Source organism: Cibotium barometz, chromosome 52, assembly GCF_041138505.1.
Source record: "Cibotium barometz isolate CiBa-2024 chromosome 52, ASM4113850v1, whole genome shotgun sequence".
NCBI classification, from domain to species: domain Eukaryota; kingdom Viridiplantae; phylum Streptophyta; class Polypodiopsida; order Cyatheales; family Cibotiaceae; genus Cibotium; species Cibotium barometz.
Window position 1 is genome coordinate 10,914,634 of NC_141097.1, and position 14,583 is coordinate 10,929,216.

Below are 14,583 nucleotides of genomic sequence, written 5' to 3' on the forward strand. Positions count from 1 at the left end.
TCAGTATTCTTCTGTATAGGAGATGGAATTGGATCCCTATTCCTTATAAGAGAGATGTTAGTAAATTAAAATGGTTCTGAAAGTTCAAATTTCAAAAGATTTGTGTTTCTTTTTTTAAAAGAAAAGGAGTTCTTCATCATTCCTTTACTCTAGTAGTATCTCAAACGTTGCCTTTTGGTACATTCAGACTTTTGGTGTAGCCTTTTGGGACACCTTAGCACTCTTCTACTCATTAGCACACCAAAACAAAGGTCGATTCTTAATCTAATGATAAATTGGACACATATCAAGCACCCATGGGAAAATGAGAATTTCCCAAGCATTATGGTATTTTCTAGAGCATAGAATTAGTATAGCTATTGCTAGGGAAAAACCATACATACAAGGGGTTTGTAAATTCAGAAAGTAAACATGTCTCATATACGGAAAGGGTATTTTAGCATCTCAAAAATTACAAAAGGGATATATCTAAGATAATATCCATAGGTAATGCGCATGCTGTATGGGCTTCTTACTGCATATTGACACCCTCAAGAGCTGTGGTGTCTACAGTTGAGAGAGACAAAAGTGTATGATCATAGCAAATGCGCATGCTCAAGAGATGTGGTGTCTACAGGTGAGAGACACAAAAGCATGTCATCATCATAGCTTATGGAACTCTCTCCTAAAAAGAGAGGCCTACTTTTAATTTGATACGGAAATGCATAGACTAAGGTATCTCCTAAAAAGAGAGGAGTTTGACACGGAAATGTATAGACTAAGGTATCTCCTAAAAAAAAAAGAGGCCTACTTTTACTAAGGTATCCTAAGGATAATGCAAAAGAACTCGAGAAAGAAATCTTGAGCACGGAACTTCCGGAGCAGCAGCGAAGGCATCTTATAAAGTTCATCTCCGTCATGGCGTGCATCGTGGTGGTGGGAGAATATATATAATTGAGAGCATGGCGGACGTGTGTGTCCTCTTGTGAAAGGGACGTTGAACTAGGTGGAGACTTGTATAAATTAAGCATGGGTGCGGGTGGTCTTCATTAATTTCGCAGAAAGTATCCCAGCCGTCTTCAAGCTCAGCAAGCACAATTACACTTACTGCACTCATGGCTTCTTACGACGAGGAGCTGAAATTCGAGGTGGTGGTGAAGCACCCGGTAACACGTGTGTGGAAGGCACTGGTGGAGGAGGCCCACGTGACCGTCGTGGCTGCGCTGCCGGAGCATTTCGAATGCGCGGAGGTGGTGGAAGGGGCGGCGGGTGAAGCAGGCAGCGTTTGGCTGGTGAAAGTAGCCAACAAATCAAGTAAGTACACGCTTGGAGCAGGCGGTGGGGTGTGGTTTGCGTCTAATTAAGTTAAAATGTTCATATGACTGGGACGATATTATTGTTCTGGCGCAGCTCTAGTCCAACACGGCTTCACGTGGGCTAAGGTGAAGTACGAGGAGATTGACAGCGCCGGACTTGTGGCCAAGCTGAGGCTGGTGGAAGGAGGAACGCTTGGGAAGCTGTGGCACTCGTTCACCCACACCATCAAGGTGGTGGCGGACGCCTGTCACCCCCACCACGCTGTGGTGCAACACACCCTCCAATTCCAGAGGATCGGAGAGCACCACTTCCACCATAGTTACAAAGAGGCGGCCATCCGCACCACCCGCTCCACGGAAGCCTACCTCACCGCCAACCCCAACTTCGGCGGCTGCGCTACCAACTAAAATGTTCTACCCACCATGAAGTCCTCACACCATGGATGGCATGAAGCTTATAGCGCACACGCATGGCTGTGAATATTATATACTTAAATAAAGGATTTCTGGTTTATGTGTCATCTCTATTCCTTTCGGCATGATGCCCCGCCCTCTCCCCCTACATAATGGTTGACTTCCATATCAATCAATCAATCACTAATGGTTTCGGTGGATTGCAATAGTCATAAAATCTAGAATCTAAAGGCTTCATGATTGTTTTTTTATAGGTGGATTGCACTAGTCAGACAAGTTAATTAGATTGGAGAGGAAAGAACATGCTCTAAAGTTTAGAGGATCCATGATGGTGCTACAGGCTTTGAAGAAACAATTCAGCACCACCTAATAGCTGGAGCTCCCCAAGGAGAAAAAGAAGAATAAAAACTATTAGGAAGCAATGACATGTTGACGACAACTACTTACACAGTTGCCTAAACAAGGGATGACGCACGAAACTCAAAATAAGAGTGTTTCTTATTCCCTTTTTCCTAAGGTTATATATAAAAATAAGAAGGGAAAGAAAGAAACAGACTAAAGGGTCATCCACCCCATGTGCATGTATGTGTGTGTGTGTGTGTGTGTGTGTGTGAGAGAGAGAGAGAGAGAGAGAGAGAGAGACAGAAAGAGAGAGAGAGGGAGGGCAGGCTAAAACGACCGATGAGACCAATGATGTTACAATCAAGTGGCTAGTGTAGTGGGATAAACAGAGGATAATGGAACATAAAATTAGATAGAAAGCATAAACTATGTCGAGAATAATGTCATGTCGAATACACCAAAGGACATTAAATGCATAGATATAAACTCTTGATAGGATTGCAAATATTAGGCCAGCCCTGACCGGAAAGAGGGTTGAGAGCTCTTGTATACTCCACCCAACCACACCAACTACATGGCCACTCAAGCTATCCTTAGACACCTTTTTGCTATTCTAGGCTACCGGGCCACACTTAGCCAACTGCCCCTTAACTGTTTGTGAACACTACCTTAGTGCGCTCCACCACGTGTCCTCTAGCTTGGCCATGCTGGCTACCACCACTGAACCCCGCACATGCCTTGTCCAGACGGTTGAGCTCTCTAGGCTCCCAAAACTACTGCTGTCATGACATTACTCCCCCCTTAAGAGGAGTTTTTCTCCTCAAAAACAAGATTTGGGAACCTTTCTGAGTGTGCGTACCTTTTCCCAAAGTAGAACCTTCTTCTGGTCTATCCTTCCACTTGACTAAACACTCCTGTTGTACAGAGTGTCAAGTTCTTTTCTCTTGGAACTCCAAGACTTTTTCTAGTTCGTGTGGTAAGGATGGGGGTTCCATAAGTTCTACTAGGGTCTCTAGACTGACGCGATTATCGTCATCTCCCAATTTTTTTCTTCAGTCTATGGACGTGAAAAACTAGATGAACTTTAGAGCTTTTTGGCAAAGCTAACTTATAAGTAACACTAGGTACTTTTTGAAGCATTGTGACACTACAAGGAAAAGTGAATGTAGGCGTGTTTATAGATGCGTTTTGACAACGTGGTTTAAAATGTTATGGGCGCATTTATCATCGCGTCTAAAATCGTGTCTACCGAAGTGCGTCTATAAGTGCCTCTATAAGCATGTCTATAGACGCGCTTATAGACACGGGTATAGATGCGCTTATAGAATCCATTATAGACGCATATATAGACGCCCTCTGGAATTTATAAAAATTTCCAGACAGCTGCCTGTGCAGATGTACAACTGTATTTTCTCCACATATAGTTGTATTTTCTGCGCCCGACTTGTGGCCAAGCTGAGGCTGGTGGAAGGAGGAACGCTTTGGAAGCTATGGCACTCATTCACTCACACCATAAAGGTGGCGGCGGACGCCTGACACCCCCACCATGCTGTGGTGCAACACACCCTCCAATTCCAGAGGATCGGAGAGCACCACTTCCACCATAGTTAAAAAGAGGCGGCCATCCGCACCACCCGCTCCACGGAAGCCTACCTTACCACCAACCCCAACTTCAGCAGCGCGGCTGCGCTACCAAGTAAAATGTTCTACCCACCATGAAGTCCTCACACCATGGATGGCATGATGATTATAGCGCACACGCATGGCTGTGAATATTATATACTTAAATAAAGGATTTTTGGTTTATGTATCATCTCTATTCCTTTTGGCATGATGCCCCGCTCTCTCCCCATACATAATTGTTGACTTCCATATCAATCAACCAATCACTAATGGTTTCGGTGGATTGCAATAGTCATAAAATCTAGAATTTAAAGGCTTCATGATTGTTGTTTTATAGGTGGATTGCACTAGTCCAGTTAGTTAGATTGTAAAGGAAAGAACATGCTCTAAAGTTTAGAGGATCCATGACGGTGCTACAGGCTTTGAAACAATTAAGCACCACCTAGCTGGAGCTCCTCAAGGAGAAAAGAATAAAAACTATTAGCAAGAAGCAATGACATGTTGACACCATCATAGTGACAACTACTCACACAGTTACCTAAACAAGGGATGACGCACGAATCTCAAAAGAGGACTATTTCTTAATTCCCTTTTTCCTAAGGTTATATATAAAAATAAGAAGGGAAAGAAAGAAATAGACTAAAGGGTCATCCACCCCATGTGCGTGTGTGTGGGGGGGGGGTGTATGTGTGTGTGTGTGTGTGTGTGTGTGTGTGTGTGTGTGCGTGCGCGTGTGTGTGTGTGTGAGAGAGAGAGAGAGGGGGGGTACAGGCGAACGATAAGACCAATGATGTTACAATCAATGTGACTAATGTAGTGGGATATCTAGAGAAGATCCCCTATAACCTAAACAGAGGATAATGGAACATAAAATTAGATAGAAACCATAAAGTATGTCTTGAATAATGTCATGTCGAATACACCAAAGGACATTAAATGCATAGCATATAAACTCTTAATAGGATTCCAAATATTAAGTCGGCCCCGACTGCTAGAGGCTTGAGAGCTCCTGTATACTCCACCCAACCGCCCCAAACTACAAGGCCACTCAAGCTATCCTTAGACACTTTTTTGCTATTCTAGGCTACCAGGCCACACTTAGCCAATGGCAATTATCAATGGCAACGTGGTTTTGGATAATGTTGGGCAAGAGATGAAGAGCCGCATTCGTGAGCTTTGCCACATTGTCTTTGCAAATGACTTTATGACTTTATGGCCAAAGTTGGATAAACACAAGAAAGATAGAGTCATAAATCAAATCAAGGATGAGTACAAGCCGGCCGCCGGTAGTAGTGATGTCGTTCCCATAAGGTGGATAAAGGACCACATGGTGGATGTCGTGAAACATTGGCGGGGAGATGTGACTAGGAGAGTGAAGGCAGGGGGTGAGAAGACTTGGTACATGAGAACCGAGGATTGGAATGAGGAGAAGCAAAAGCATGCTCGAAATCCCCAACGCTACAAGCAATAAGAGGATGCGGCCAAAGCCCGAATGGAGAGCGTAGGAAGCTCTCACCTTGGAAGCGGCGGTTGGGATGCATTCCATGTCTACTTTGTAAGTTTCAACATTTATCTTGTATGTGTCATTTGATGTTATGTCTACTTTGTAAGTATCAATGCTTATCTTGTTGTGTTGGTACTTTTAGAATCAAGTGGTTGGTTGGCCGGCCACGGGAGAAGAGGAGGACATTGCTCGCCGCCGCCATAACACATCCTTTCTTTTGGAGAAGCTTGAGTGAGAAGGCGCCAACCTCAATTGGGGGTGCATTGTAGATATGGTAAGTGCGGCAAGCCTTAACCTTATGATCTGTATACTTTCTTTGCCTTGTCATGTTAGATCATTGTTTTGGTATACCAAAAAAAGCGTCTTGTATGGTTTTAGCAGGGACCAATGCCTGATCCTAAGTGATAGCTCCGCATGGAGTGGCCTTGACCATGTCTTTCCCCTTATACATACACATTTTGGTTAGCTCACATCTTTGTTTGAGCTTGTATGCAAATTTTGGCTTATCTCGTCAGAGCTTGATATGTAAATTTCACATCTTGCAATATAATTTGGCCATTGTTTGCACTTGTGTGAATTGTTTACCTACTTTGTAATGTTGAAAACGTTATGGCACTCTCTCTAACTTTTTCAACAAATTCACGCCATTCTTCACATCAGAGTATAGTTGCCTTTGGTACTCTATAAATTTGGCATAATGGTGCATCCAGTATACAAGACTGCAGCTGGATGCACCATTATGCCAAAAATTTTTTGCCTTTGGTACTCTATAAATTTGGCATAATGGTGCATCCAATTACAAGACTGTAGCTGGATGCACCATTATGCCAAAAAAAATTTAATACCTTCACGCGTCGAAATAAGCGTCGAAAGTTTTCCGCATCCATCGAAAACAGAGTCTAAATGATAGTCAAAATAGCAGTCAAAATAACCGTTGAAATAGTAGTCGGAATGTTAGTCAAAATAATCGTTGAAAAGGACGTAATGCATGGTAAAATTATTTTTTTTGACTCTTGTTTCGACGCTTATTTCGGCGTCTATTTCGACGTTTCTATTTGGACGCTTTTTTCGACGGGTATTTCAACGTTTAGGGGATTTTCAGGTTAGTTCTAAAGCATCGAAAAAAGCATGGATAATGGCCCCACCTCTTGTAGTTAGTGAAGGCAAGCCTGAGCATAAACTTTGTGTAGATCACTTCAACATGTGAGTTGTACTCATGTATCATTCATAGCAATAATGGATTACCATAAGAAATGGTCCTCTTCTCTTAACATTTCTTCCTACGCATGAACATGTAAGAGAGAAGAGGAAGAGAACCATCAATTTTTACAAATAAGTCTATCAATGTGCGTTTCATATTAGCTACTTAGCTAGTGTTTTTTTATTATCTAGAATTTCTAATTTGTTATAATTTCCCTATATTATAATTTTGCATCGAATTTCTTTTTCTCCTCATGTAATAGAATTTCACAAAATCACAATAAATAATATTTTAGAGAATTTCTTGTTTAACATTTCCTTTGTACCATTTGTTGTATGTAGGTTTAACATTATTTTTAAAGGTGTAATTAAAGAGGTAAGCCTATTTATTTTATTATTTGGCATGTTTTCATACCTTTTGGAGGATTTTTTATTTCCTGTAATCTTTGGAAGAGACCTAGGGATCTTTATGCATAGAACTCTTTATGCACATGCGAGCTCTTTATGTGTAGAGCTTATTGTGCATCATTAAGATCTCTTGATTAGAGTCTTTGATGCAAAATTAAGACCTATATTCTTAGCACAGATTTCCTTATCTACATGTTATGAAATAATATTGATAGGAGAAAGCTACAATATTTTTTTTTTAAAAAGGTAGGAGGGATATCTCCTCATCACCAACAATGAGGTGGATGTGGGATAACCTAGACAATAAACCAATGAGGTGCGCATCAACATTTAAGACAGAAGAGGAAGAGAACAATCAATTTCTACAAACAATTATATCAATATGTTGCGTATTAGTTGTTAAGCTAGTGTATTTTTATTATATGGACTTTCTAATTTGTTCTTATTTCCTTGTAATATAATTTCACATGGAATATCTAATTTTTTCTCATTCTCATGTATAGAATTTTTGTACCATTTGTTGTATGTAGGATTAACATTAAATTTCTTTATGTGCACTTAAAAAGGTACGTCTATTATTTTGCATGTTATCGTACCCTCGGGAAGATTTTTTATTTCTTGTTATCTTTGGAAGAGAGCTAGAGATCTTTATGCATAGAACTCTTTATGCACATGAGAGCTCTTTATGTGTATAACCTGTTATACATCATTAAGAGCTCTACAATTAGAGACCTTTATGCATAATGAAGAGCACTTTTCTTAATATAGATTTCCTTATCTAAATTTTTTAAATCATTTTGACAAGAGAAAGGCACAAGAAATAAAAAATAATGTTGGAAGGAGGGATATGCCCTCATCAACAACAATGAGGTGGGTGTGGGGTAATCTAGAAAATCTACCAATGTGTGTTCTACATCTAGGTGGTAAGCTAGTACACTTTAGTTATACGGATTTTTTACTCCCATATGTAATAAAAATTCACAACTCCACCAAAAAAACATCGTCTATGAGAATTTCTTGTTAACCATTTGTTGTATGTAGGTTTGACATTTGCTATTGAAGTATGCCTATTTAATTTATTTTTTGGCATGTTATTTGTACCCTTGGGAAGACTTTGTATTTCTTGTTTGATAACAACAATTTTGGCATGTTATTTATACGCTTGGGATTTTTTTTTTCTTGTTTTCTATGCATGAGATTTATTTATACATAGAGCTAATTATGGACGAGATATCTATATGTGTATATTTATTATGCATAATTAAGGGCTCTATTCATAGAGTGTTTTATACATAATGGAAAGCTACTTGTTTAACATAGATTTATTTTTCTACATGTTATAAACCCATCTTCATGAGAGCAAGTGACAAGAAATAAAAAATTATCTCCTACTTTATTAATTGGAACATTATTCCACTCTGGATGATTTGGGAATTTCTTATTTGGTTGTATTGTGCCTATGCATAGCTTATGCATTAGGATTATATATAGCTTATGAATAAGCAATAAATTATGTCCTGCTACTTTATTATTTGGCACAGTATTGCACCCTCGATGCCTTGGGAATTTCTTATCTTGTTGTATTGTGCCTATATATAGCTATGTATAACTTATGCATAGGTTATGCAACATGAATTAGGATAAGCAAAGACTTATGCTTCAGGCTCTTAAGCCACTACAAGGGATTGGGCTCATACCCGCGCTCTTAGCCGCTAAAAATGACTTGTGAAAAAAAGTAGCGGGCCCGTGTATCAGCGCGTGTATAATCGCGGCCAGAGACATGCGTGTAAAAACGCGTGTACAATACCTCTCAGACGCGCGTATACACGGGTGTGTAGCCGCGTTTTTTTTTACAGACGCGTTAATACACGCCAGTATACACGCTTCTTATTCTATTAGACGCGGTTATACACGGGTGTATAGCCGCATCCTGTTCAGTCCCAATGTCCCAGACGCGTTTTTACTTGCGTCTATACACGCGTTTCTTTTATTTAGATGCGCTTATACACGCGTTGTGGCCAGTTTATACGCGTTTATACACGCGTAATTTCCAGTGTATCCGCGCAGATACACGCAATTTTTAGCAGTTTTGACGCGTTTATACACGCGAACAGAGAGCAAAAAAAAAAATCCAGAGAGTGCTATTTGGTGCCTGAATACTGTTCCAGCATTCCAGCACCCAATAGCACTCTCTGGTTTAGGGTTTTTGGTGCATTAGACCATCCCATTAGACCATCCACGAAGAACATATGCACGAGGGAGATTAAGACAAGAACGACATGAATGCATACATTGTCATTACATGATTCAAGACAGCCATGAATGTAATACTATCGATCAATCAATTCAATATTACTATCAAAATTTCATACATGTATACAAGGGAGTCCATATCTCGAAGTAGCCCATGGCTTGAGTTTACAAAAAAATATATACAATCACATCCTAAATATGGAATGTGATACTACAAATCTGAGTACTACTCAGACCCAGATGATGACTCGGTACTCCCCTCATGCTCAGATGAGCTCGCATCGGTCGGAATGTCCGAGGAGTAGTGCTCACGTCCACCCTCTGCAGCGGCGGCCGGTGGATCATCAGCAGCTTGTGCCTGTTCAAGTAATATATAGTATATAAGTATATATATATATATATATGCAATTCAATAAACCAAAACCATTCGTTACGAATTTTCAAGTACCTGTCGACCGTATGGTCTCATGGCCAACTCAAACTGCGCGTCCGTAATACGTCCCTCGGCTCTGAAGATGGCCCACGTGTCACGTCTGCTATGCCGGCGAGCATACGCAGTATCGTGGGTTGTGGGCTTCCTCCCCGTAACCCGTCGCTGTATCATAATCAACACAATTTGTAAGATTAAAACAATTCATAGAATCAATGAATTAAGTAAACAATCAAATAAAGTGACAGGATACTTACGAACTCTGCCTCCCATGACTCGACGCCGCCAGATCCGAAATGCGAAGATCCAACGGTCTCCATCTGGATCCGTCGTGCCTCCACATGCTGCCTGCTCTTCACGCCACCCTCTGCTCGTTTCTTTGCCTCCTTCCACTCGCGTTTGTGCGCAGTGGCAGGTTTCTCGGCAGGATAGCCACCCGCAGCTACATTTAGCCGGTCATCGTACGCGAGTTTTTTAAGGTGAGATCTTTTATTACTTAAGATCTCCCTTATTCGCGTCCTTCCCCATACATCCGAGAATGTAGCATGTGGGGGATTGGGGTACCGACTGTGTACAGCCTCTATCACCTCCCCAACTAATCGGCTATTTTGATCTTTAAATTTAATAAAACAATTTCTATATGAGTTTGATACTACCCCACGCATGTACTCCATTACCTCCCTCCCCCTCGCATCCATCACTATCCCGCCCCTATCCGTCACATCATAGCAAACCACTCTCTCCATCTCTCTCATCTCCTCCTCTTCCGAACTGTCTCCTCTAACTCTTCTCCCTCTATCTCCTCTCTCATCCCGTGCCCTACTACCTCCCCCACCTCCCCCACCTCCCCCACCAAAGCACCCGCCGCATCCTCCACTCCCACTCTTCCTACTGCTGCGGGTGGAGTCACGACTGGGGGATTGTCTACGTGACGGTGGCTGTGAGCCCTGACGTGATGGTGGCTCTGAGGGAGCACGTGATGGTGGCTGTGAGGGTGTACGTGAGTGTGTCTGGGACGAGGTATGTCTCCTCGGTGGACGTGGAAGAGGAGAAGCTGCATGCCGTCTCATCGGACTCGGAGGAATAGACGGCACTGGAGTGCCCTGGATACTCGCGGTAGGGGTATAGACACCAGGCAGGGAAGGAGGGGGATGAGCATACATATACTCTGTAAGCTCAACCGGACCAGGTTGGCGCCCAAAGTGATTCATCATCTCCATCAACCAATTGCTATACGCAAATGGATCGGATGAAGAACCTGGAATATCCATAAAGAACCTGCAGCAAACATCATCATGTACATCATTGACTCACACATTGTCATTACACAAGTCAAATGCCTGCAAACCATGAAATCTGAAACGCCGCAGTTTTTTGTCTGCAGAAACGCGTGTATACACCCGTTAAAAAACGCGTGTATATACCCGGCAAAAAACACGTGTATATGCGCGTGGAAAAACTCTGCAGACAGGTTACACGCGCTTCTACACGCGTTCGTACACGCGACCTGCGAAAAAAATTTCTCGAAAAGACCGACCCCCGACAAAAAACAGAATGTCCTTATAAAAGGACCAGCCATTGTCGCCCCTGTCAGGATGCAGCAACCCAATCGTGTGCAAAAAGACAAACCCAAAGAGCAAAGAGCAAAGAGCAAAGTAAACAAATCTGACAAAAGAGACAAGGCACAGGACAAAGTGACTCACCTCTGAAAAAGTGAGTCCTCTCTGCTCCTTCTCTGCTCCCTCCTTCTCCCGTGTGTGTGCTCCTTTCTCTGCTCCCTCCTTGCTGTTGGAAGAGGCGAAAATAGGCGAAAACGCATGCACTGTTGATTTCTAAGTTCAAAATCTATATTTGGGGAAGGCGGGCTATTTTTAGTTTAAATATGCCGCCGCGTTTATGGGTGCGTTTATGTTCGCGTTTATCAACGCAGGTATTTGCGCGTGTACATTATTTCAGCTGCGTTTATACACGCGTTTTGCAGGAAGTAGCCGCGTGAATACACGCGTTTTTTAGGAAGTAGCCGCGTTTATACACGCAAGTTTTAGGAGATAGCCGCGTGAATACACGCGTTTTTGTGCTTTCATTAAAAATATATAATGAGTTTGTGTTTTCTGGTTTGTACACAGGATGTCATCAACCTCTTCAAGCAGTTCTGGGGAAGATGAGACAATGCGTCATCGTAATCGCGATGTGTGGTTGGGACAACGGATCAAATGTATGTGTAATCGATGTCAAGGATGCATTGTACAAGCACGTCGAATTACCTTGAATCACATCTCCATGTATGGAGAATGGAATCAAACAGGTTTAGAGGTGAGTAGATGTAAATTGATGGTATTCAAATGACTCATGGTATCCAAATTAAATTAATAGAGTTGTAACATATAATTTGATAAATTGAAGCAGGATGCAGTACCACACCCTAACATGGTACCCTACGCGCGACGAGAGCACGTAAAGCGTCGACGAGATGATGCTGGAGCTTCGGGATCTAATGTCAGAGATGAGTGGGAAAGGGACGACAATAGCCCTGCACCCCACGAAGTTGTGGAAGAGGAGGTGCTTGATGATATGGTGCGGAATCTTTTTAAGGATGATCCCAAAGGTATGGACGACGATGATATGGAACAAGAGCATCTTTATAAAGCTTCATCGACACCGGTGTTTGACGGGTGCACATTCTCAGTTTTACGTGCTTCCCTTGAACTACTTAATATACAAACAGTTTATGGATGGAGCAATGCAAGTCTTGACGCATTGTTGAAGTAAGCATTCTAACTTATAAATTTGAATTAGTGGTTTAAGGTTTAGGATTTAAGACTAATTATAATTGATGATATTGGATGCAGGCTATTGTCAAACATGCTTCCAAAGGAAAATAGACTGCCCACCTCAAGAGACATAGCGAGGCGCTATGTGACATCTCTTGGAGGACTGGATTATGATAAAATACATGCATGCGTCAATGATTGCATTCTCTTTCGTGGGACGCATAAGGAGACTCTGACATGTCCCACTTGTGGTGAAGCAAGGTACAGAACAGATATGAAGAGTTTTGATGTACCTCGTAAAGTCTTGCGACACTTTCCTATAATTCCTCGCATCAAACACATGTTCAAGTGCAAATCCATAGCAGAGCTCATGTCATGGCATTCCTCACATCGATCGGATGATGGCATGTGGAGAATTCCCGCAGACACTCCTGCTTGGAAGCATATTGAAGATGAGTGGCCCAGCTTTAAAACAGAGCCCAGAAACTTGAGACTTGGCCTGGGTATGGATGGAGTGAATCCATTTGGTTTCAAAAGCACCGCGTACAGCGTGTGGCCAGTTGTGCTGGTGAATTATAACCTTCCACCATCAATGGCGATCAAGAAGGGACATCTTATGTTATCCCTTCTAATTCCAGGGAAACATAAAGTCAAGCATATGGATGTTTATCTTGAACCACTGATTGATGAGTTGGAGGAACTATGGAGAGGTGTTGCGGTGGTGGACATTAGTAGGCCTCCCTCCTCTCGACACTTCGACTTAAAAGCAGTGTTGATGTGGACAATGCATGACTTTCCAGGATACAGCGATTGTTCTGGTAAGAATTCTAATTACCTCCCTACTCTATTACTATTGGCTATATATATTAATTAGACGGTTTGACTTTATTATTCTAACTTTTATTTATATTTTAACAGGTTTGAAAACATCGGGTAAACATGCATGTCCTGTTTGTGGCCCTTCGTTAGTACATGAGTATGCTGATGGTTTGTGTAAGACTATATTCGATAATCATCATCGATTTCTCCCCTCAGATCATCCTAAATATGTTGCTAGTAAGAGTAACATTCCTCCACAAACACTTCGTGCAAAAGATTGGAAGCGTATTTGGGAGTCTACAACTATTCTTCCTCCAGATGGCATGAACAGGTATAGTGATGTTTTTTCAATCTTGTTTTGTGTAGTCTCTAATTGGATTAAAGGTCACATAGAGCAATCCCTTGTGCAGGTACTCCATTTTTTTCCGGCTGCCATATTGGACCCATCTTAAGATCAACCATCTTCTTGATCCCATGCACATCTTCAAGAATGTGGGATCTGGTATTTGGGAACATATTACTGGTAAACGAGACAATGTTAGCGTACGTGAGGACTTGCGGGTCGCAGGACGTATGCGTCAAGCTTGGCCACGAGAGGTGGGTGGGCACGTTCGTCTTCCGCCTGCACCATGGATTATATCAAAGAAAGAGGAGAAGCAGGTAAAGCAGGCCATCACCACTTTGCGTACTCCCACTGGATGCATGAGATCATTGAAGGGAGCCTTTACAACCACTAAGAAAAGAGGCGTTGAGCAACTATATGGGTTGAAGTCCCACGATTGGCACAAGATGCTTCAAGTAAGTGTTTTCCAAGTCTTGTACGTACGTTGAAATTAAATTTTGTAATGCCATAAACCATAAATGTGCTCTTATGTGCGCAGTTCATACTACCTACTAGCATCGACCATTGTGCGAATAAGAGTTTGAAAAAATGTATTTATAAGATGGGCGAGCTTGTGAGGTATGTAAAACCCATGCTCAGATCACCCTTCATTATACCTTGCAAAATGAACGTGCATGAGGTATAACGTACTATTTATTTATTTTTCAGATATGTTAGTTCCAAAGCAATTGATCCAGCCACGTTGGATGATGCGCGTGTTATGGCAGTGGAGGTGGTTTGTTTGGTAGAGGAGACTTTTCCGCGAACCATTCTCACAAGTCAACTACATCTCATTGTGCATTTAGTGGACGAAATTGCTTTATGTGGTACTGTGCATGCACGTTGGATGTTCTTCCTAGAGCGCTTCATGAAGACCTTAAAAGACTTTGTGAGGCAAAGTGCAAGGCCTGAAGGAAGCATGGCCGAGGGTTGGTTGATACAAGAGTCTCTTGTATATATTTCAGAATTTCTTGGTCAGGTGGACAGCTCTTTGCCACGACTATGGAGCAATGAAGAGGACTTGAGGATGACCTCTATTGTGCCTCAAGGAAAAGGACAGAGTAAAGTAATTGACAGAACATTGATTGATGATCTCAATTTCACTTGTATCCTTAATAGTGATGTGATGAGCAGATGGGTTA

General features: G+C 42.0%; 1 protein-coding gene and 1 long non-coding RNA gene across 2 annotated transcripts; both read left to right on the forward strand.

Moving 5' to 3' along the window:
- The first annotated feature begins 1,021 nt into the window (after window positions 1-1,021).
- Window positions 1,022-1,816, forward strand: LOC147608789 (major strawberry allergen Fra a 1.06-like). The gene is made up of 2 exons (XM_086788215.1): window positions 1,022-1,293; window positions 1,390-1,816. Exons 1-2 carry the CDS (start codon window positions 1,095-1,097, stop codon window positions 1,701-1,703), a joined length of 513 nt encoding a protein of 170 aa, XP_086644341.1. The 5' UTR covers window positions 1,022-1,094; the 3' UTR covers window positions 1,704-1,816.
- Window positions 1,817-4,832: 3,016 nt separating this feature from the next.
- LOC147608790 (uncharacterized) lies at window positions 4,833-5,727 on the forward strand. The gene is made up of 3 exons (XR_015264403.1): window positions 4,833-5,229; window positions 5,321-5,452; window positions 5,560-5,727. It is a non-coding gene; the product is annotated as an uncharacterized LOC147608790 (long non-coding RNA).
- The last annotated feature ends 8,856 nt before the right edge of the window (window positions 5,728-14,583 follow it).